Raw genomic sequence first — 23840 nt, 5'->3', positions numbered from 1 at the left:
TAGAATGAAAGGTTTGCCCTTTTGGGGATGACACAGAGATAGCCAATAGAGTGGATACCCTGGAAGGAGTAGAAACCATTAGAAGAATGGTCAAGTGTCTGGCACTTAAAATTTAATCATCTTTTTTAGTTTAAAGGGAACCTTCTAAAGTTCGGTTTCTAATATTAGTCCATGTATAACACCTTCAGAAAACTTTCAATGCATAAGAAATTATACATTTTAATAATTATAGTGAATAGTGCTCAGATTGAGTGCATGTCACCAATTAGGAGCCATCTCCTCTATATTGCACTGTGTTCCACCATCATTGTACTAAATCCACCTCCCTACTAATATATCTGTTAAAAAGTCTCTACTGCAATGATCTAGATGATGCGTAATCAAAAATTTAATTTATCTGTAGACTTAGTTGTTCAATAGCGCAACATCCCAGTTGTTGATGCTGCTACAATTCCAATGATATCTCTGTGGTGCACTCAACTTAATAAATCCAGGTGATAGTGTTTGTGATCATCCCCTTTCTCTACATGCTGGTATGTTTCGCCTTTCCAAGGCGTCATCAGGAGAACGTTAACTGAAAATAAAAAACATATCTAAAACCCCACACTTATCTGTGTATATTCCAATCATTCACTTTCTTACTTAAACTTATTATAATCTTTAAGGGGTCCTTTTACAAAGGCACGCTGGAAAATGGTTTGCGGTAGTGTAGGCGCGGGTTTTAGGCGTTTGCCAATCCATTTTTAGCACGCCTGTAAAAAAGGCCTCTCTTTTTTTTTTTTTTTTTTTTGCCGAGAATGGACGTGCGGCAAAATCAAAATTGCAGCGTGTCCATTTTGGGTCTGAAACCTTACCGCCAGCCTTAGACCTAGCGGTAAAGAATCTTGACGATAATGACCTATGTGCGTCAAATGCCACTTGGCGCGCGTCCGTTACGCGTGCCAGAAAATAAAAAATATTTTTCAGACACGCGTAGCGGATGCGCACCAAAATTGAAATTACTGTAAGGGCCACTGTCACACTGTGAGCCCTTGTGCCTTGATCCCACACCTCAGCTGAGTCCAACGTCGGTGTCGGAAGGCAGCCGGACAACCCCGAATCTTCGCCTGGGAAGGCCGCCGTTCCCTGGAAGTTGAGCCTCCAGGTGCGGGCGGTCTACAGGTCTTCTGGAACCATGTGGGGTTGTCGCTCAGGAAAGACACGGGTGGAAAACAGATACCCAGATGGAGGTAGTCAGGATTCGGTCCGAGGTCAGGGCAGGCAGCAAACGAGCAATTGTCAGGATACGGTCCGAAGTCAGGGCAGGCAGCAAACGAGCAGCATCCTAAATTGAGAAATTTCAAAAAAATATCCTGATGCATCTCAATTTCCATAATATACAAAAGGAATCTTTAATAAAGACAAAATTTGAAAATCCAATGTTAAAGCCTGATCAATTTAGACATCTAGTAATTTAATAGTCTTTTATAAGGGATACAAAGTGCCACCAACCACCATATAGATCTCTATAGGGTTAGGTTTATAATCCAGTAGTAAAATATTTGGACTTCTCTGCAGTTTGAGTTTATAGCTCATCATCCAGGCTCCAGTAACCCCTAAACAATTATTAACCAATGCTGACACATCAGTTGTAAGGAAGAGTTAGCTGGTATTGACTGGTATATCATCTGTATATCTGCTGGTATAGCCATTTTGAGATCATTTAAAATCTAAGGTATGCAAAAAAATATTAAACAAGAAAAGAGAAAGCAGAGATCCCTTCAGAACTCCACAAGGATTACTCCATCTCTTGGAAAGTTCATTTCCTTTCCTAACTCTCTATAAGATCTAGCTTTCAAAAAGCCACTAGACCAGTTCAGAAGAGTACCAGTAATTACAGTATTACCCAATTCAGAAAGTAAGATATCATGAGTAACTAAATCGAATGATGAAGATAAATCAAATTGTAACAAAAGCGCTTTCCCATTTGTACTTAAAATATATCTTACTTTATCAAGTATTGAGCTTAATACATCAAGGATAATAGCAGAGGAATAACCTAGGGGCCCTTTTACTAAGCTGCGTAAGCATCTGCGCATGCCCAACGCACGCCAATTACAGTAATTTCATTTTTGGGGCGTATCCGATACGCGCGTCTGAAAATATTTTTTTATTTTCAGGCGCACGTAACGGACGGATGCCAAGTGGCATTTGACACATGTAGGTCATTACCGCACGGATTCTTTACTGCTAAGTCAATGGCTGGCGGTAAGGTCTCAGACCCAAAATGGACGGACGGCAATTTGATTTTGCTGCACATCCATTTTTTGCAAAAAAAAAAGCCCTTTTTTACAGGCGCGTTAAAAAATGGATCGGTGCATGCCCAAAACCCGCGCCTAGTGATTAGAGCAGCAGGCTGAGAACCAGGAAGTTCATAGTTCAAATCTTGCTTCTCTCACCAACACTTCTAACAACATAAGGCAAGTTGCTTCATCCACTGTTGCCTCAGACACTATAACCTGCCCTGAGTGGGAAAGTGCAGGGTACAAATGTAACAAATAAATATATAAGCGCACTTGGGCAGGAAAATAAAAACTTGTGCATCTGATTGAAATTCTCCTTGAACCTGTTTTTGAAAAGAGAGAGTGATTAAATCTGAAATTCAAACACAAATAGGTATCATCATTATTTTGTTCTATATGAAATTGTATAATGGCCTTCATGTTGTAAAAGTGTTCAAAAATCACATTTCATATGTTCATGTTTTGTTTGGAAATACATTTTCATTGTGTCAATAAATGACAGACCGAAGGTCCATCAAGCCTATTACCCTGTTTCCAACAGCAACCAATCCAGGTCACAAGTACCTGGCAAAATCCCATAAAAGTAAAACAGATTTTATGCTGTTTATCCTAGCAATAAGCAGTGGATTTACCCAAGTCTATCATCATAATGGCTTGTGGACTTTTTTTTTTTTTAGGAAATTATCCAAACCTTTTTTTAAAACCTGTTTAGCTAATTGCTTTTACCACATTGCGTGAAGAAATCTTTTCTCCGGTTTGTTTTAGATTTACTTTAGTAGCTTCATTGCATGCCCCTAGTCCTAGTATTTTTGGAAAGAGTAAACAAGCGATTCACATCTGAACGAACTGCTCTATAAAGCAGTTCTTGATTTCATCAAGGAACTTTACCTCCCTAGCATGCCTTGATGTTACATTTATCCAGCAAAATTGGGGTAATTGAAATCACTCAAATCAGTAGCATTCAATCACAACCTAAATACAATTATATTCTACTAGTATATCTGTAATGAAGAGACTGATTAATTAGTTTCAGAATTATGTGGGGGGAAAAAGACCTCACCTCAACCTAAAGGTAAAACCTTAAAAAGAATTGGCTCACATTAATTATTGGTCATAAAAAAACTCCACAATCAATTAACACTACTGAAAAAAAATCAGTCAATGAAAATACCCAAACAATATAGAATCCAGAGATCAGAAGAAAGTTCTCAAACAGAAGAAGGTCCAGTCATTTCAATATAAACCGATAATCAGCTTCATGAAGACTTATTTTTCAAGTTCAACCATGATCGCAACAAGGGTTCCCTACTTCACTTAACCAGCTGCTTCAGGGGAAAAGGTCCACCAATAATGAAGGAACGCTGGACTGATCACTTTAGTGCATACATGCAATTAGAGAACACAGCACCCCCTATGTTACCTTATAAAAATTCTGTTCCATTCTATGGCTACATTTAATCCCCCATGTATAATTGACCATAGGGAAAATATCTAATACTGCTCATGTTGGTGTAGCAGACATCTGATGTCTCCCTGGCACTCGGTGACAACTAATTGTTCCAAAACTACACATTGTAAACAGAGAGCTCAAACCCCCATTATTTCTAACACTTAATATAACTCAAGGGCTTTGTTAACTGTTGTAAACCTTTAATGATAGTTCTGTGCTATAGAAGTGTGTTAAATGTTTCAACTTTTTTTTTCCCCCCCCCCAGGTAAATTGTATTTTATCTCTTCCCTTTGGAAGCAAATACAGAAGTGCTATACTAATTGTGACTTTCTTGCTTCCCTCAGCCACAGGAAGGATACCTAATGGTGCAGCAGTTCCAGTATTTAGGGTGGGCTTCACACAGGGAAGTGCCCAGCTCCAAGCGATCCTTCCTGAAGTTAATTCTGCAGGTTGAAAAATGGCAAGAAGAGTGTGAGGAAGGGGAAGGTCGCACTATTATTCACTGCCTGTGAGTAATTATTTCATTGTAAGAATGCTCAGAAAATATTTGTAGGTACTAGTTGGCCTTATTTTATTCTGTAAGCTACCATGTGTTTTTTTAGAGGTGACCAATTCATGAGGATAAAACACCACTGGAATCTAGCTCACCACATAAAATATCCATGGATTTTCTGGAAGCTGGTTTATAGAAGTCCATAGATAGCTTGTCAAATGTTGCTCCATTTCTACTAGCCCTAAAAAGAGAGCTTATTTTTACAGTTTCCTTATTTAAAAATCATTAGCAGTTTGGTTCAAATAGGACCATTTAGGCTGTAAAAATATTTACATTTCCAGCATTAAGATTTAAGTCCAGCTGCTTCAGTTCTCTTTAGCATAGTGTAAACTACTCCCAGGTGTGATCAGCCATTTTAATGGTTTGTTTTCCTGCAATATGCAAATGATTGCTTTATGGTACATTCTGCCTCCAGGGATCCTTTTCCTGGGTTTTTAACACATTTAGGTTGCTCACGGCATATGGTAACAGATGACCTAAACATCATCTACAACAACAACAATGTTTGGGATGCAAGTTGTGTAAATATATTGGTGGTATTTGTACATTTATATTGCCCATTTGGCATCAAATAAATGCTTTTAATTACATAGCCCTTGAAAAGAAACTTTCAAGAAGCAAAATAATTGAGCATATCTTAAGTTTCTTAAGTATTTTATCGCATGAAAACTTATTTCATTGGTTAACTTGAAATTGTCAGGAACTCCCCTGGGCCAGGAGTGTGGTGGCTAGGCCTAAGGCAGGGTGGAGCAGGAACTGGGTGTAGCGAAGATATCATGCATGAAGCAGGAGCTAGGTGCAAAGCACAGTAGGGTAGACTATTCCATTAGGCAGTAAAGAAGAATTTGGTAGCAGTAAACACAGAGCAGACCTACCTAGCCAAGGGTGTTGTCTGCCTGACTTTCTTATGTATGTATGATCATTGATTAGATATATTTCTTGCTGGTCCAGTGGGCTCTTCAGGGGGCAGTCATTTCTTTTCACCTCTACTACTTATGTTTCTTTGAAGTTGGATTGCAGCTTAATGGCCTCTGTGGCTCAGCTACAAGTCTCTGGTGTCTGCCATAGAGGTTCATGGGTTTGAATGTTGGAGAACTTCATACACATATAGGCATGCACTCGAGGCTAAATAGTGTTATGGCTATTTCATTCCAATATTTTAACATCTATGGGGGGGAATGGAGTAAAGCATTTTCCATATATAAAGCCTGTTTTAAATGCAAAAATTTATGCTGTGAATGCACATTCAAAAAGAACACTTTTCCATGGACTAAGTATATGCATTCCCTGGGGTGTAATTCCGGTAGAGAAAAGGATAGAGTTGTGGTGTGCATGCAAATTTTGTAAAATATGTGGGTATGTTCATAGAATGAATATACAAATTTACACCATCTTTGGAATGGGTGCAAATTTGTGTGTATGAATTTCTCACTATTAGGACTAGTTATGGGCACCTGTTTTATGAAGGCACATAAGCCCCTCAGTTGCCTTTAAAAAAAAATTCACCATCTTGGATTTTTCATCTAGGTGCCCTGTTATAAAATTACCTCATGGTGTGTATATAACTGGAGTCCAAAAGAGGGATGGTCTTTCTCAGTAGAAAGCTGGCCTAGTAAATTGAAATGTTAACTTGAAGATGAGGATTATCTTACACAAGGTCTCCCTAAATCTAACTGAGGCCATTGTGGGTTTTAATTCTGGAAGAAGAGTTCAACAATATTGAAAATCTGTTATGCAGTTGGTGGATGGGAATGCTTAATTGCTGGCCATATAAATCGCTGTTCAACCGTAGTTAACAGTTTTAAATTGCTACAGGTGGAAAAATTATCCAGGAGCAGTGATGTTCAGCTGCTGTGCACAGAATTTATGCATTCATATCTGAACACAGAAAGACCACTACTACTACTACTATTTAGCATTTCTATAGCACTACAAGGCATACACAGCGCTGCACAAACATAGAAGAAAGTCCCTGCTCAAAGAGCCAGGGATAAAGTGAAGCAAATAACTTATCTGGTTAACTTTATGCATTTTCAATAATCTGAATTACGTGTTTTTAGTCAGTGAAAATATGCAGAAATTTAAACAGATATGTTATTCCATTAAGGTTAAGTATAAAATGTGAGTGATTACACTTGCTGTAATGGATCTCTTCTAGCTGTTGTTTTCTAGGCATGTAAAATGGATCACACGTTTGGGAAAAGGGGGCTGAATGAGTTAATTTGACTTGTAATGCTTTGATTTGCTCCTTTGTAGAAATGGTGGAGGACGCAGTGGAATGTTCTGTGCCATCAGCATCATCTGTGAAATGATCAAAAGGCAAAACGTAGTGGACGTATTCCACGCAGTAAAGACACTGCGCAACAGCAAGCCGAACATGGTAGAAAGCCCTGTAAGTTCTCATAGTAATCTATGCCTACAGCCTTGCATGTGGATATGTAGAAACCGTAGCATCAATGGGGACATTTTCATTTTGGATGCACTCGTGCATTGTCCGATACCTTGTGCTTATTCCACAGCCCTGTATTAACGGTGATTTGTTTTTTAATCATTGGCTAGTGCTTTGTAGGTATATTGAAAGACATCCATTAAGGCACAAATACTCCAAGCCATAAACGGAGGAAGTTACTAATGTGGGCTACACTTAATAATTTTGAGAACTTTCCCTAAATTATCTGAAGCAATCCAGAGAGACTCCAGAGTTACCGCATACATGCGTGTTAATTCATAAGTTAGCGCACTCTAACTTTTGCATGCACTAATATATTTAAGGCATGCAAATAGATGTACATTCATAGTTGGCAGCCTTAGTTTTAAGACTGCAACAGTGGATTTTGAGATTCACAGCTTTTTACTTTAGTTAGTACACCACCAGACCTAGCATTAACTCCAGATAATTTGCCTGAGTCACTATTTGGAAGTGGGGATGTTGGTATCTGTGGCTTGGTAGACAGTGAGTACAGTGTACCTTGGCATGGGTGAGCACGTAGATATCTGGTCAAATGTAATTTGTGGATGTGGTCTGGAAACGAGAATGGTCCCCTGCTGAATCAACCATAAGAAGTTGAATTGGACAATTTTTCATAATTGTGCTTCGGTGTCTGAAAAGCCATTGTTCTCTGCTGTCTAAAATACAGTCATTGCCATTTTAACAGTATGTGTGTGATCTACAACTTTTGGTTTTGCACAGAAGCATCTGTTGAGTCGAAAAGATAACAAAAGTCAGGAAATTCAAATGTAGTGTAGTAGCTGTGGCCTACATTTGTCAAGCTGATCAGATAAGAATAAAAGAGCACAGTGTAACTGCTATGATATCCCTTCCCCACCACTTCCTCTTGCACTTCACAGCTGTAAGGCTTGAAGAAATCGGTAGCTATTTGATACTCAGAAGAAGGCGGAGGGAAGGGGTAAGGGTAAATGGTTATTCTACCCCTCGTCGCTTTCCGTTACCATCCCCTCAGCCTCCACTTACACAACATGTTACTTTATGAAGAGTTAATATTATTGCACCATGCTCAAATATAAATGTTGTGTACAGAGGGTCTGAAGATGGCTGTCAGACCATTTTGAGTTGCATCTTCTAGCCGTAGCCGTAGAGGATGCTTTTGTTACGGTTGCAGATGCTCAACTTATCTGTGATGCAGCATAACAACTCTGCTCAGTGGTTTTGTTTTCTCTTCTGCTATATAGTTAGTTGCTGCTCTTGTAGAGTTTTTTAAATGGAAGATGTTTATTGTGTCAGGAGACTCGTCGGTTCCAGAAAGGTTTTGTGTTTTGTTTGGGTTTTTTTTTTTTTGTTTGGTTTTTCTGCCTCCACTTGGAAGTTAAAGGATATTTGTGTACCTCTGTATATACATGAAAAAGATCTAGGTAGATAATATTCTGAAATCTTCTGCTCAGTGTGCGGCAGTGGCCAAAAAAAGTAAACAGGATGCTAGGAATTATTAGGAAAGGGATGGTGAATAAGATCAAAAATACTATAATGCCTTTGTATCACTCCATGGTGCGACTTCATCTTGTGTTCAGTTCTGGTCGCTGTATCTCAAAAAATATATAGTGGAATTAGAAAAGGTTCAAAGAAGACCAACCAAAATGATAAAGGGGATGAAACTCCTCTTATATGAGGAAAGGCTAAAGAGGTTAGGGCTCTTCAGCTTGGAAAAGAGACAGATGAGGGGAGATATGATTGAGGTCTACAAAATCCTGGTGTAAAATGAGTAGAAGTAAATGTATTTTACGCTCGTTCCGAAAATACAAAGACTAGGGGGGACACTCAAAGAAGTTACACTTTTCTTTTAAAACATGCCAGCAATTTGGTTTTTCATCGTGCAGGGGGCAGTGGGGAGATGACAGCTCAGGCTTAACGACAGGTCTGAGCTGACGTTAAATTTCTGGTGGTAAGTGAATCGTTGCTATCGTCGGTATGGTTAGTGCATTCCGAATTGTCTACATTTCAATGGTAGTTTCTCATTTGCATTCCAGTTTCGTTAGCTGCTACTGCCATCGAAAAATAGGCTTTAGTGCATGGAAAGGATAGGAAATTCTTCCTTAAGGGCTCATTTAACGATGAAAAACGTTTAGTGCATCTGGGCCTTAGATCTGGAGTTCTTTGCTGGAGGATGTAGTAACAGCAGTTAGCGTTTCTGGGTTTAAAAAAGGTTTGGACAAGTTCTTGGAGGAAAAGTCCATTGTCTGCTATTGAGACAGACCTAGGGAAGCAACTGCTTGCCCTGGGATTGTTAGCATGGAATGTTGCTACTATTTGGGTTTCTGCCATGTACTTGTGATCTGTCCTGGCCATTGTTGGAAACAGGATACTGCACTAGATGGACCATTGGTCTGACCAAGTATGGCTACTCGTAGGTTCTTATGACATATATGGTGTAGCTTATATTTATTTTTTACATTTGTACCCCACATTTTCACACCTGTTTGCAGGCTCAATGAAAGCTCTGCTCATTTTTATCAACACATTCCTAGAATTTTCACCTATATTTGTAGCAAAATACTTTGCTACACTTGTGTGTTTTGTTAATGAATTAGTATATTGATAATTCCTATTTGTAATGCACTCTTCTTCATCTGTTCTATTGGAAATGGATAGTGTAGTCTAACACGATTTAATTAATTGTGGGGTCAATATTTAAAAGCAACACTATCCAGATAGTGCAACTGAATATCTTTACAGACTGTGCAGTCCTATCCGGATAGTACCACTAAATATCTTTACACACTGCTGCAGTCCTATCTGGATAGTATCACTAAATATCTTTACACACTGCTTCAGTCCTATTCGGATAGTAACACTGAATATCTTTACACATTGCTGCAGTACTATCCGGATAATACTGCAGCAGACTGGCACTGTATGTGAAAAATAATATCAGAGCGACGGAAATGCAGAGAACCTGGGAAAAGGAAGATGTTATATGGATCATCTTGGAAAGACAAGATCAAACTTGTATCCAATCAGGTGTTATCTATAGACTCCTGGCACAAATGGAGAATCTGGACAAGAATCTGATCAAAGATATATCCATAAGCTTGGAGTGAAAGGGGAGGTTCTGTTGCTGAGAAATTCAGTTTATCTGATGTGGATTGGAACTTACGTCAGCAGAATCGGAAAGAAGCAGAGAGATTGTGGATGCTGTCAAAATGCTTTGCTCAGACAAATGGTGATGGAACCCACAAGGAAAGGGTCAACACTGGATCTAGTGCTCACAAATAGAGGAAATGTTTCCAACATCTGGGTGAGTGCCTCCATTTGTGAGTACTAGATCCAGTGTTGACCCTTCCCTTGTGGGTTCCATCACCATTTGTCTGAGCAAAGCACTTTGAAAGCATCCACAATCTCTCTGTTTCTTTCCGATTCTGCTGACGGAAGTTCCAGTCCACATCAGGCAAACTGAATTTGTCAGCAACAGCACCTCCCCTTTCATTCCAATCTTATGGATATCTTTGATCAGAGTTTGTAGGCAATAGTGATCATCAGACGAAATGGTTTTAGATAAGCGCGAAAGTGGAGTTCAGACGCACAAAACTCAAACTACATTTCAGACATGCTGATTTTGGTAAACTGGGGAATACCTGACGAAGGAACTGATGGCATGTGTAGGCATAAGAGAAATGGAAGCCCTGTTGCCCAAGCTGAGAGCTGCTATAAATATGGCAACAGATCTTTATACAAGGAAAGTAAACTAAAACAAGAGAAACAGGAAGCCTATATTTTCCAAACAAGTGGCTGAAAAAATAAGGACAAAAGAGGTTGCCTTCTAGAAATACAGAAGAGCATCACAAGACTATCATGGAAAAGAGTACCGGATTAAACTCAGAGAAGCAAAGAGGGAAATACAGCTAGGGAAAGTGCAATCAGAAGAAAAAATGGCTAAAGATTGTACATAAGTACATATGTATTTCCACACTGGGACAGACCAAAGGTCCATCAAGCCCAGCATCCTGTTTCCAACAGTGGCCAATCCAGGTCACAAATGCCTTTGCAAGATCCCGAAAAAATTCAACTTCTGAGAAGTTCTGAGAGAAGAGGACATCTCTGTGGGTAAGTGACATTATTTTATTCTGAGCTTGGTAACTTAAAGATCAGGGTTTAAAAGAGGAATTGTCTAGTCTGCATACCCTTTTCCCCATAGTTTTGAAACTTGAAGTTTCTGTCACAGCTTAGATTAGGGTTTAAAAGAGGAATTGTAGGATCTTGATAAACACAGTTAGAATTTTTCCCCATAGTTTTAAAACTTGAAGTTTCTGCCACAGCATTAACAGATAGACTCTAGAAGGCACAGAAGGGCCTAGTTCAGTCCTCATTCCCACCTACCCTCCCAAACTCCCACCCACCCCCTAGCTCAACTCTTCATTTTAGTGAATTATTCTAATTAAGACAAAAAGAGGAGAATTTTCAAATTTCACTTGAATCTGAGTTACATTTAATTAGTTAACAAGAAGCAAATCCTAAATAAATTACACCAGTCAAAAGGATTATATTTATCTGATATCCCTTGTACCTCAAGAAGTTTTAATTAAATTTATAATACTAAGATGCAGTCAGTAGTACAGCAGCAAGAGGGGTGCTATCCAGTCTCTTACGCTGAGTGTTACGTGCAAAGAGGGGTGATAGAACCTTTTTCAGATATATTGGAGAAAGGAGAAAAGCTAGGAATGGAATTGGAAGACTGATCCATTCCATTCATACCTTGCCAGAGAATTCATTATACATCAATGTAAATTCCCAGTAAAACCGAACATGAAAATTCTAGGTATTACAATCAATCAACACCTTTGATTTGATCTGCAAGTATCTCTAGTGATAAAGTCTTCAAAACTTTATGGAAGTTGAAAAGAATTAGACCCCTTTTCTCAAAAGCAATTTTCAAAAACTTAGCCCAAATCCTAGTACTGTCCCAATTTGATTATTGTAATGTGTATGCAAGATTCAAGGACAGGGTCAAAAGAAACTACAAACTGGATCCAAGATGGCGATCTGAGCTGTGTGGGCGTTTTCTTGTCTCCGAGGGACTGCTGTGGCGAAACGCCAGAATTTCCCCATTGTTAGTTTGAAGAATGGGGAAAAGAAAGGGGAAAGCAAAGGCTCAAGCCTCCCCGAGCCTTGCTATAGGTCCCGCTGTTCGTCAGACCACACTAGACACCTTCGGGATGAGGCCGCTCGAAGCGCAAGTTCCTGCCTCGGCGAGACCTGTGGAAATGGGTCAGAGCATAGAGGAGGTGACGCTGAGTCCCTCTGCAGGAACAGCCCCCCCGCCACCACGAGGTGTTCAGACGCCGACGGAGAGGAACCGGATAGAGGAAGCTAATGTGCAGCCCCTACCTGTTCAGTTGGGGGGACCTGTCGGCTTCTCTACCCCGATCGGAACAACAGAGGGAGAGCTGAGGGAATCGCTCTCAGATCGAGGAGGCACCCCAGATAGTAGCGGGATAACGGTAAGACCGGCTGTTGTCACATTAGAAGTGCTCTGGGATTCAATTCAAGGACTAAATACTTCCCTTAAAATGGTTACAAACTCTCTTAAAGAAGACATTTTGGAGGTTAAACAAATTTCCCAAACTCTGACTGTTAAAATTCAAGAACAATCGGATAAAACAGCATTGTTAGAAGGAGAAGTCACTAAACTTAAGAACATTACGACTAACTTAATTAAAGACAAGGAAATTCAGGCACGTAAAACTGAATTCCTTGATAACCAACTCCGAAGGAACAATTTGCGGTTTATAAACTTTCCCAAGTCTCCATTAATTCCAGCAGTGGAGATGCTAAGGAAATATTTTGGCGACGTGTTGGGCCTACCAGTGGAGGGTTTTCCACCCATTGTTAAGGCTCAGTACATAACAGGAGTTACAAATAATTTAAATGAACAACAACCGCAAAACCCGCAGTTAAACTTAACTGAATTTTTAGAGAGTTCCTTGGATGTAGTGACGGAACGGTCCACTCTGCTGGCTACTTTCGCCTTTGAAATGGACAGGAACAATATCTTTAAGATTTATTTCCAACATGTAAATGCAGATTTTTTGGGTTCGAGAGTTCAAATTTTCCCTGATTTGGCGAGAGATACGCAGAAGAGGAGGAGAGAATTCTTGCAATATAGGGCAAGACTTCTCAACCTGGGCGCTGTGTTTAAGCTGAAATTTCCTTGTAGATGCTTAGTATCCCTTCAATCGAATAACTATATATTCTTTGACCCCTTAAAACTGCAACAATTTATAATAGCAAAGGAAAGTGTTAATACTCCTTAGTTGAACCCCAAAGAAAGTAATATGCTGTAAAGTTGGCTTGCAGGATTAAACTTGCTCTTCACGCTTAAGTATAATTAATCTTTTTCTGTTTACCTAGTATCTGGATCTTTATTTGTGGACAAAGTGATTGTGTAATTACCATTCAAAAACTTTTTGTTTCTAAAACAATTTCTTGTATTTCCATTACATTTATGTTGTTTAATAAATGTAAAACTATAAATAAAAAAAAAAAAAAGAAACTACAAACTGCCCGAAACACTGCCGCACGACTTGTATGTAACATCTCATGATTTAACAAGGCATCATCCTCCTTTACTCATTACATTGGCTTCGATCAAAGCCAGGGTTGCCTTCAAATTATGTGTCTTTGCATTCCAAATTATCTATTGTGTAGCCCCTGACTATGCTCCCTTTGATTGACCTCCCTACACATAATTCCATCCCTGGATCCAGAAAATTCCTAATTCTTCATCATCCTAATTGTAAAATGATTGTTTACAAAACAGTCCTCTCTGCTGACTTCTATCATTGTACTAATTGGTGGAATCTTCTTCCAAGGGCTTTTAGATCTGTACACAATTACAGTTGCTTTCGGAAACTGTAATTTTCTTTTCAAAATGTTTCTGCAACAAGATAATGGAAGACAGGAATAACCACTTTTATGCAAAATGCTGTTTCAAATTTTATTCTGCATAACTGCTTATAATTTAATGTTCGTTACACAATACAACCTTGTAAAATAATTCATAAACTAATTTTTGTAAAGTTTAATATGGCTGTATGTAGAAGATTTATGCAACTTTTTCCTTTATCAGAAAATTTATAACTATAATATGTATGTACTAAATTGTCTGGATTGCAAGCCACATTGACCCTGAACTCTGGGATAATGTGGGATTCAAATGTCATTATAAGTAAATAAATAAAAATGCTGAGAAAGAACCAGGCACACCCATTAAAGGGGGGCCGACCACAACCGGGCTGAAGGCCAGCGAAGACAGAAGTGTGGGGGAGGGTACAGGGATGGCCTAGCTAGAGAGCAGAGGTAGTAGTGGGAGGGAAACAAGGGGTAGCAAGGGGAGGGGGCAGGAAAGAAGGGGAGGAGCAAGGGAGGAGGAGAGAGGAATTTGAACTGCACAGGAAGTCCTTTTGAATTTGGAAACAGGAGAAGAGCAACCCTGGGCAGCAGCTCCTGAAATTTTTACAGGCACATGTTTTGTGTCTGCCCTGGGCAGAGCTTGTGCAGAGTGAGTAGTGTGATGAGGATAAAGTGAACATGCTAAACAAATGCTTCTCTTCTGTGTTCACGAAAGAAAATCTTGGAGAAGGACTGTGGTCAGTTGCCGAGTATATAGCTGGGAGTGGAGTGGATATTGAACCTTTCACAGAAGGAAGTGTTTATATGCAGACTGAAAATCTGAAAAAGTTCAAAGCTATGGGGCCGGGTGGGATACATCCCAAGATACCGAGAAAGTTCCAAGGTTTTCAGTTTGCTACTGTAACCACTACTCCTTATGGGGTGGGAGACCTGATCTTGGACTTGATTGTTTTGGTCTTTTGAGTTGGCAGATGCTGGGGATGCTGCAGAGGCAGTTTTCATAGCACCCCTAGGGATATAGGTCATCCCAACCATCATGCAGCTTCAACACCCAGATTCCAGTAAATAGAACAAAAATGTGAAAACTTGTCTTACGTTGTAAGCTTATCCCAAAATAAAGCCTGTATTTTTCCATCAATGTATTTTGTTGACTTTTTAAAATAAAAAAAATTTCTCCAAATATTATTAAATAATAACAAAATAGTTGCAGTAGTTCTAAGTAAGTTGGGAGATGATGAAAAAGTGATTTGGTATGTTTAAAAAGAAAGGAATAGATATAGTGGTATTACAGAGAAATAAATGACACATTTAGTAGCGTTTTGGATATGTATAGAAAGAGAGTACATTATTTAAGACTTGTAAAAAAGGCCCGTTTCGTAAACAAATGAAACGGACGCTAGCAAGGCTATAGAGAGAGAGAGTGAGAGTGTGTATATGTATGTGTGTCTGTGTGTGTGTGACACAGAGAACGTGTGTGTGTGTGTGTCTCTGTGTGAAAGAGAGTGTGCACAGGTAGGGTGAAAATGAAGAGACAGCAGTGAAATTTTACATAGGACAGCTGAACCATTTGAGGCGTGTCTGTGTGAGAGAGTGTATATATGTGTGTGGGTGCGTGTGTGTGTGAGATAGAGACTGTGTAAGTGTGTGTGTGTGCATCTGTGTGAAAGGGTAGGGTCAAAATGAAGAGACAGCATTATAATTGTACATAGCACAGCACAAACATTTAAGGCAGTTATTGCCTTATCTCCCCTGCCGGGGCTCCATACCCAACGATTTGTTCCTTGTCTTCCATCCCCTCTGTGTCCCATGTGTATGTGTGTGAGAGAGAGAGAGAAAGAGGTGCTAGCAGTCCCTGTGATAGTGGCAGGTCAGTTGTTCATTATAGCCAGTTAAGAGTGAGAGTGTGTGTGTATGTGCTGGTTTTTTTCCTTCCCTCATATGCCCTCCATGTCCGTTGTTTGTGTGGAGAGCAGAGATCTATATGGTCCTTTTAGCGTTACTGTTGACGTCACGTAGCAACTGTGTGCTGCTGGTTTTCATTGTTCCGTGATGTGTGTTATGTCACGTTCTGTCGCTTAGTAACGGGTTCGCGATGCGATTGGTTGAGTGTCATTGGTCCGCCCTCGACGTCATGACGTTTTACGTGGAGGGTGGGGCCAACACTCATGGGCGATTTCCTGGCTTCACCACCATGCATTTAGAACGTTGGGACTTGTGGAGGCTTCAGAACGTTGGAGGTGCGTTTTATATAGAGAGATTATCGGACCTGCCTAGTGGTGAAGTATCAGTGCTGCATGCTGTCACAACACTTGGGTTTTGTTTCCCATGCCTGACTTCTGATCCTGAGATCAACCAGGACTGGAGATGTTGTGGAGTCATTTTAACCCTTGGGAGTAGAGAATTTTAATCATCACTCTTTGGTAACATCTATGTTTGTTTGTTTATTAGTACTTGATAAAACCTCTCGTATTCCAATTTGCAAATCAGAGAGATATACAATCAAAACCAAAAAAAGAACTCCATAAAAAATAGGAGAGTATAATGGTCAAACAGATACAATCATACTAAGAAAGCAGGGAAAACAAGGGAGCTACTGGCAAAATTGCCTTGCATGATACCTAGACTAAACCTGTCAGCCAACTGCAAATCATCATAAATCGAGGGCAACTATCTATTAAATACTACAGAAAAAAGATAAGTTTTCAAACCAATTTTAAAATTAGAGAAGATAGATTCGGATCTAAGTAAAAGAGGGAGTCCATTCCATAAATAAGGGCTAGGAATTAAAAAGCAGTCTTCCTGGTAGATTCTAATTGAGCATGAGACGGCCCGGGGGATAGCTAGCCTGTAAAGATCTTAACAGCCGTTGTGAAGAATAGGGAATGGTTTCTTTAGCCAGATAATCTGGCAAACCTGTATGTGTAGCTTTGAAAGTAAGTGTCAATACTTTGTATTGAATTCTAGCCTCTACAGGAAGCCAGTGAAACATTCCGAGGAGGGGGAGGGGTTGGCATGGTCCCTATGCTTTGCTTTACAAAGAACCTGAGCCACGGTGTTTTGGAGAGTTTCTAATCTTTTTAATTCTGTTGATAACACCCACACAGACTACATTACAGTAGTCTAGCCGTGAACTGATAAATGCATGAAATAATCAATGAAGAGAAGTGAAATCTGAGAAGCTGTGAACGGATCTAACCTTTCGAAGTCTGTGAAAACCTAAACATAAAAACAAAGAAATTTGAGAAGAGAAGAATAGACATGAATCAATAGTCAAGGTACTTAAATTGGTTGAACTGGAAGGCCGAATAGTTTAGGAATGATTGGAAGGAGGAGTAAGGTGACCTGAGATCAAACAATATAGTTAAAAAATTAGTATCAAAATTTAGCTTTTAGTTCTTGGTCCTTCTTATACTAAAAGATAAGTTTTGATAGTAATTTTTGAACTATATTGTTTGAAATTCATACATTTTAAGAAAAAAGAAAAAAACAAGTATTTATATTTATAAAAAAGCAATAATATGTGAGTATCAAAGTAAAATAAATATACCACAGTATGGATTGATGAAGAGTGAGATGAATCATGGGGCAAGTTCCTCATGTGAAAAAAGTCATTACTGTAGGTCTTTATTCTATATTTAATGATATTTGTGCACGTAGACATAGATTTTGTATTCATAAGTTACATTGGGGGTCTGTTTTTGAACTGTATTATTTTGACCCTTCCATATATATATTTTTGACTTCTTTAAGTGATTTAGGATTCACATTCGCAAGATTCTATGGCGAATGGACTCTGGCCACAGATGGTCTCTGCAATGTTTGGGCTAGGTGATTATATATAAAATAGGGCAAAACCCCAGAGTTGTTAATGAAAACTTGTGGCACCATAACCCAAAAGAAGCTGGTTCTGCCAAAGGAGCAGAGAAAAATTGCTGAAACAAGAGAAAATAATTATTGCTCATTCTGTATTAATCACAATAAATGAGGTATTACAAATAACATGTGTGGTTTAAGAATAGGTACTGTGTTTTTAGAGTTGTGGGCAACAAAAAGGAAGCAACCTACTAAATTTGCATTTAGGGGTCCTTTTAATAAGCTGCGGCAAAAGGGGGCATGCGCTGGCATCAGCGCATGTTTTTGACTCGTGCCGATGCCCCCTTTTACCGCAGCTGATGGCCATGTGGCAAGTGAAGCATTTGTCGCATGACCATTTCAGGAGGAGCACTTACCGCTACCCATCGAGTTGGTGGCAGTAAGGGCTGTCGCGGGCACTGCCAGGTAAACACCGGTGTTACAAAAATAAAAATATTTTTTTAGTGACGGAAATGGCACGCACTGGGGATGGGAACTACTCCCAGGCTGGTGCGGTAGCCTGGAGGTACTTCTGATTTAGCGAGCAGTAAGCCTTCGTATGGGCTTATCACCACTTAGTAAAAGACCCCCTTTAATAACTCAGAGATCAGGATATGTAAATCTTTTTTGTTTGTTTTTGCATTTTCAGGACCAGTACCGTTTCTGCTATGAAGTGTCATTAGAATACCTTGAATCATCTTAATCAAAGTGACTGTGCCAAATTGTGATACCTGGTCAACGTCTTTCCCATTGATCCTTGAAGGTGCTTTGCATCTACAGAAAAAAGGATTCATCACTGGACTTCAAAAATTTAAAATAAAGTATTTTTTCATATGAAGTTGTCCAACTTGAATAAAAGGACCTAACCTGTTCCTAGGCTTGTACACAGTATTGAGAAACTTAAATTTGCCACATTTCTGGTTGTCTTTTTTGAGGTGAGAAGGAGAGAAAGTTGAACTGAGACAGACCTTCTCTCAAAGACAGGATATTTTTAAATGTTTGCATAAGCAGCCATCCCTCAGAATTATAGTACAGCCAACTTGCATGTATAAATATCTCATCTGTAGCATTTATTTTCTCTTTTTATGGGGAGGGGAGGATTGGAAGTTAAATACATTCTTTATACATTTCAAGTATGGCAAATATATAAGTGGCTTCATATATTTTCATGTGCAATGATGGCTGGATCACATACAATTGTTTTTAGAGGAACCTAAATCATAAAGCCAAAGACTCAAGTGTAAATATGTGGATATGGAGCAGGCATATTGTATTTATTGTGTTCTTGCATTCCTTTTTGGGTCGCTGAAGAAACAATCAGTCTTTTCAAAGAAAGTTTATTTTGTATTTTGCTGAAATCAAGTGTAAACATTTTCATAGGCTTTTTTTTTAATGTTTAAGTGCGAGTAGAAAGACTGACTCTTTAATGTGTAGACCTGAAAGCATAGTTAAAGTGGTTTCCTTGTGTACAAGCTTGTGAACTGACTTCATATAAATGGTTTTGTTTTTATTTGTGGGGGAGGGGAGAGGGAACAGGACCAAATCTGACATTTTACTGAAGATGTATAGTTTTTCACTACTGTACTAGCGAATATGGGTCAAATGGTTATATATGGAAACGGCACACATTAAACATGGCCTTGCTTACATCTTGCACAAAGTGAGGAGTAGTTCATTGAGCACAGTTTCAGATTTTAGGGATCAGTGATTTGGACGCATAGGCCAAGACAGCAACATGCATCCTTTCAGGGTAAGAAATGTTTGTGTAGCAAACTATAAAATTAAACAATGTTTATTTTGATGTTTACAGAAATTGTAAGCCTTGGGCTCTGACAAAGCAAAATTTGAATAAATGCATACTATATTGCAGTGGTGTTTGGTTGTCAAACAGTTCCTAGGGGGAGTCTTTCTAAATTGCATGTCACCTTCTGTTATAGGTTTAGATATACAAAAACGTAGGGGTGGATTGATGGTTTTCTGATGCAGTAAACAAAATAAGGACTCTGGAGAATAAAAGATGCAAGCAATTTATTGATGTGCAAAGGTCACTGAAAATAATAATGAGTCCAAGTAAAAATCAAGAAGCATGCTTATAAACAGATGAACTCAGACTTGACATGGAGCCATGTTTCAGCAATAAATGCATGCATCAGGAGTCAAAGTGGCTACACTCCACAGATAAAAACATAGATAATAAATATAAAAATAGCATAACGAATGTAAGTCTAAGATACAATAAACCATACACTGCTATCAACATTTGATCAATATCTGTTGCATTCTAGAAGTTTTTTTTTTTAAATCAAATAATATAAAAGTCAGAAATTGTAAATTCTCATATATGCAACATATAGGTTTGTCATGTGCCTTTCACAATGCCACCTATATTCCAACTTAAGTAAAGGAGCAGGGCATGAGTGTAAAAGATGAAGTGGCAAAATAATACTGTAGCAGTTGACGTAGACACGCATGCAATAAAACATTTAGCAGAGTCTGTTATATACCTGTTATATCACAGCAGTGTGTGTTCCTTTTATTCTGCAACAAGGATGTAACTCCAGGCTAACACTATTGTATAAGCTGCTGTATGTGTAGGGTGTGTGTTTCTCATGTTCTGGCATGAAAGTGTAATAAGGATCGTTCTCCACTGACAGGAAGGAAGCACACACTTAGGAGTCCTTTTACTAAGGTGTGCTAATGAATTTAGTGTGGGCTAATGATTAGCGTGCACTAAATGATAAGATGCCCATTATATTCCTATGGGTCCCTTATCATTTAGCGTGAACTAAATCTGTTAGCACACCTTAGTAAAAGGACTCCTAAATGGCTGGTGCTAGTTGGGATTCCTTCCCCCTCTTCAGTCTGTGATTTTCTGTGACCCAACTAAAAGAAAGAAGGAAAAAAGGACCATAATGCCCAGTATCACCAGAGTGGAACCTCAATTAGTAGTATAAACAAAGCAGTCTCTCCAGGAGTTGTCCTTTTCAAACAGCAAGGATGGGCAGCACAACTTCTGCACCTATGCACTGAAGTTTCTGGTCCCCAGAAGAACACAATTTCCATATCAGCAGGCTGAAACTCAAGGCCATTGGCTAAGCAGTCCAAACATTCAAGAGCTGGCTTAATTCATGCAGACAACCAAATGACCGATTTGTACATCAGTAAATGAGGAGGTTCATGCTCATTTCAGCCAAGAAGCTAAAAGGATATGGCATTTTTCATGCTCCAGGCAATCTGCTTGGCCAGAGATATCGATCAAATGGCAGACAAATTACTTGGCAACTGGAGCCCCAAGAATGGTTCCTAGATTCCAATGTGGAGCAGATATTCAAAAAAGGGGGGTCTGCCAACACTAGATTTATTTCCCGGAACAATTTCTGCTTCCTATATCTGGCCCCTCATTGGATGGCACGCAATGTTTTTTAAATCCCTTGGAACAAAGGTCACATTTATGCATTCCCACATTTTTCTAGTCTAGAGCGCTCCAAAAAGTATCTCAAGATAAAGCACACTTCATATAGTTAGCTCTGCACTGGCCAAGACAAATCTGGTTCCTTATTTACTCTTCCTAATAACAGACCAACTGTTACCAGAGATGGGCTATACAAGAAGATGGATAAGAGCATGGGGGGGGGGGGGGGGGGGGGGGCTGGAAAAAAGGTGGCTGGTGTGTGCAAAGAGGGGGCTGGAATAAAGATGGATGAATGAGGGGCCTGGAGCATGGAGAAGGGGGGCTGTGAAAAAGGATGGATGAGGCATGTGGGAAGCTGGAAAAAGGTGGCTGGTGTTTGTGTATGTGTGCAGGGAGCGGGGCTGGAAAAGGTAGATGGAGGTCTGTAGGAAGGTGCATGGGAACATACTGCTATGGTGATGGAGGGGGGTATTTTATGCCTAGGAATTAATGCTCTGCTACCTGTTAGAATTGTAAGCAAAGCAGGAAGTGTAAATGTCCTGTTAAAAAATAAATAAAACCATTGTAAATCAGTAAATTTATAATGTAATTTTATAACTACCTGTTTCTGGTGCTGCTCGCATTCTCTCTTTAGCCTGAGGCTGCATACTTTGCTATTGGCTCCTTCCTCTTGCCTCTCACAGAACTGCACATTCATGAGGGCTTTTTACATGCTTTCTTAATGCCCCAAAGCTAGTTTTTTTGGGGAGGATGTGGTACCAGTTCTTGTTAAGCATACTTTTTACTTTGTAATTTAAAAAAAAAAAAAGTTGTTTAAGAGGCTGTATATTACTTTTGCTTGAGGGGGGGGGGTTGGGTGGGATAAGACTCTGTACTTTTACTTCACTACTTTTGAAACCTGTACTTTTAAAAAGTAACAACCCCATCTCTGGCTGTGACCACTTGGGAATTGCCCCATAATGCTGGCGCAGCAAGATGGGCAGCTCCTGCACCCCCAGCTCTAAGTCCTTGACCCTTATGGCATGGATGTTGAAAGACAGCCCAGAATTTACCAGTATCTCATAAGGTAAAGATATAGTTGTTTCCAGGAAACCCTCTACCTCGCAACACAAGTGAACCAGATGTGCACAGTGGAGTGCCACAAACCACTGCAATCCCCTTCTGGAAGTGCTGAGTTGTCTTCTCCATCTCAGATCCGAAAATATCCTCTGTAAGGTTACAGCTGTTGGTAGAGGCGTAGCTAGGTGGGGTGCAAAGGGAGCAGCTGCCCCCCCCAAAACAGATTGTACATGCTCTGATATTTCTGCGAAGAGTGGTACATGAAATTTTTAATAAACTAAAATGGCACCTATGCAGATCCATCCTATTTTACAAAAGGTCTGCTCCCCCCTGACATCAAAATCTCGCTACGCTTCTTCCCACCATTTCAGGCTACCAAGCTTGATTGGAAAGTAAATTGCTCTCTAAACATCCACTTGTGTCTTATGAGAGGACTGGGGAATATTGTCTTTGCAAGCACCCCACTGCTACCATAAGATCTCAGTGTTGTACTAGGTGACCTCAAAAAACATGAAAGACTATTCCTAGTAGCAATCACTAAGGCCAGAAGTGTCAGCAGAATTCAGGCTTCGGTTCATTACACCCCTATACTCCTTCCCCCCCCCCCCCTAAAAACTGTTCTCCAAATATTTTTGTGGCAAGACCCCATGCTCTCAACCACAGTCATGCCTGTGACCCCAATGAGGTGTGACATAATGATGCACTTTGTAGAGCCCATCCAAATTGCAACCCCAGGTTGCTCTCTCAGATATCTTCAGGCTTGTGACATGGTCTTTAGTCCACACAGTTACTATTCATCAGTCTGTGGATGCATTTTAATCCAAAGACATGACATTCAGTGAAGCAGTGCTATGCAATCTTTTTGCCCGCTGAAAAAAAAAATTAAAAGGAAGAAACTCCAAACACCCAGTTTTCATCTCTGGACTGTCTGCACAGTGATAGTTCCATCACAGCTCCACAGTGGCCCTCTGCTTTGCAGTCATCATTTGCATATCACCACTTGTCTCCCCATCAGAATTAAATGTGTAAAAAGTATACACTGAGAACGTTTGGACCTGCAATCCGAGTGAAAGTATTCCCATTTGAGGAGTTGGAATGGAGTACAGGTGGAGTCATGGGATAGGAAACAATGTTCTGCTGGGAATTATGAATTGGTTATTGGACAGAAAACAGAGAACAGGGTTAAATGGCCATTTCTGTCAGTAGAGGAGAGTGAGTAGTGGAGTGCCACAGGGATCTGTACGGGGACCAATGCTATTTAACATTTTTAAATGATCTGGAAATTGGAACAACAAGTGAGGCAATTAAATTTGCAGATGACACAAAACTATTCAAAGCTGTTAAAACAAATGAGGCCTGTGAAAAACCTTAGGAAATTGGAAAACGGGGCATCCAAATGGCAGATGAAATTTAATGTGGCCCAATGCAAAGTGATGCACATTGGGAAGAACAATCCAAATCATAGTTACCTGATGCTAGGGTCCACCTTGGGGGGTCAGCATCCAAGAAAAAGATCTAGGTGTTATAGACTATGCTGAAATGCCCAGTGTGTGGCGGTGGCCATAAAAGCAAACAGGATACTAGGAATTGTTAGGAAAGGGATGGTAAATAAGACCAAGAATATTATAATGCCTCTTTATCGCTCCATGGCGCAAACTCACCTTGAGTATTGCATTGAATTCTGGTCCCATATCTCAAAAAAGATATAGCGGAATTAAAAAAGGTTCAAAGAAGAGTGACCAAAATTATAAATGGGATGTAACTCCTCTCATATGAGGAAAGGCTAAAGAGGTTAGGGCTCTTCAGCTTGGAAAAGAGATGGTTGAGGGGAGATATATGATTGAGGTCTACAAAATCCTGAGCGGTGTAGA

At 39.7% G+C, this 23840-nt stretch overlaps 1 protein-coding gene across 1 annotated transcript in view; it reads left to right on the top strand.

Moving 5' to 3' along the window:
* The window catches only part of PTPRK (protein tyrosine phosphatase receptor type K), a 919308-nt gene extending 899937 nt beyond the window's left edge, over positions 1-19371 (top strand). The window contains 3 exon segments of the mRNA XM_030196529.1: positions 4077-4240; positions 6542-6677; positions 18148-19371. Of these exon segments, the coding sequence (XP_030052389.1) occupies positions 4077-4240; positions 6542-6677; positions 18148-18201 (354 nt within the window). The 3' untranslated portion in view covers positions 18202-19371.
* Positions 19372-23840: the final 4469 nt, after the last annotated feature.

The sequence above is a fragment of the Microcaecilia unicolor genome, chromosome 3, assembly GCF_901765095.1.
Source record: "Microcaecilia unicolor chromosome 3, aMicUni1.1, whole genome shotgun sequence".
NCBI classification, from domain to species: Eukaryota; Metazoa; Chordata; class Amphibia; order Gymnophiona; family Siphonopidae; genus Microcaecilia; species Microcaecilia unicolor.
The sequence above is the reverse complement of the archived record's forward strand: the minus strand, read 5'-3'. Positions and strand labels throughout refer to the sequence as shown.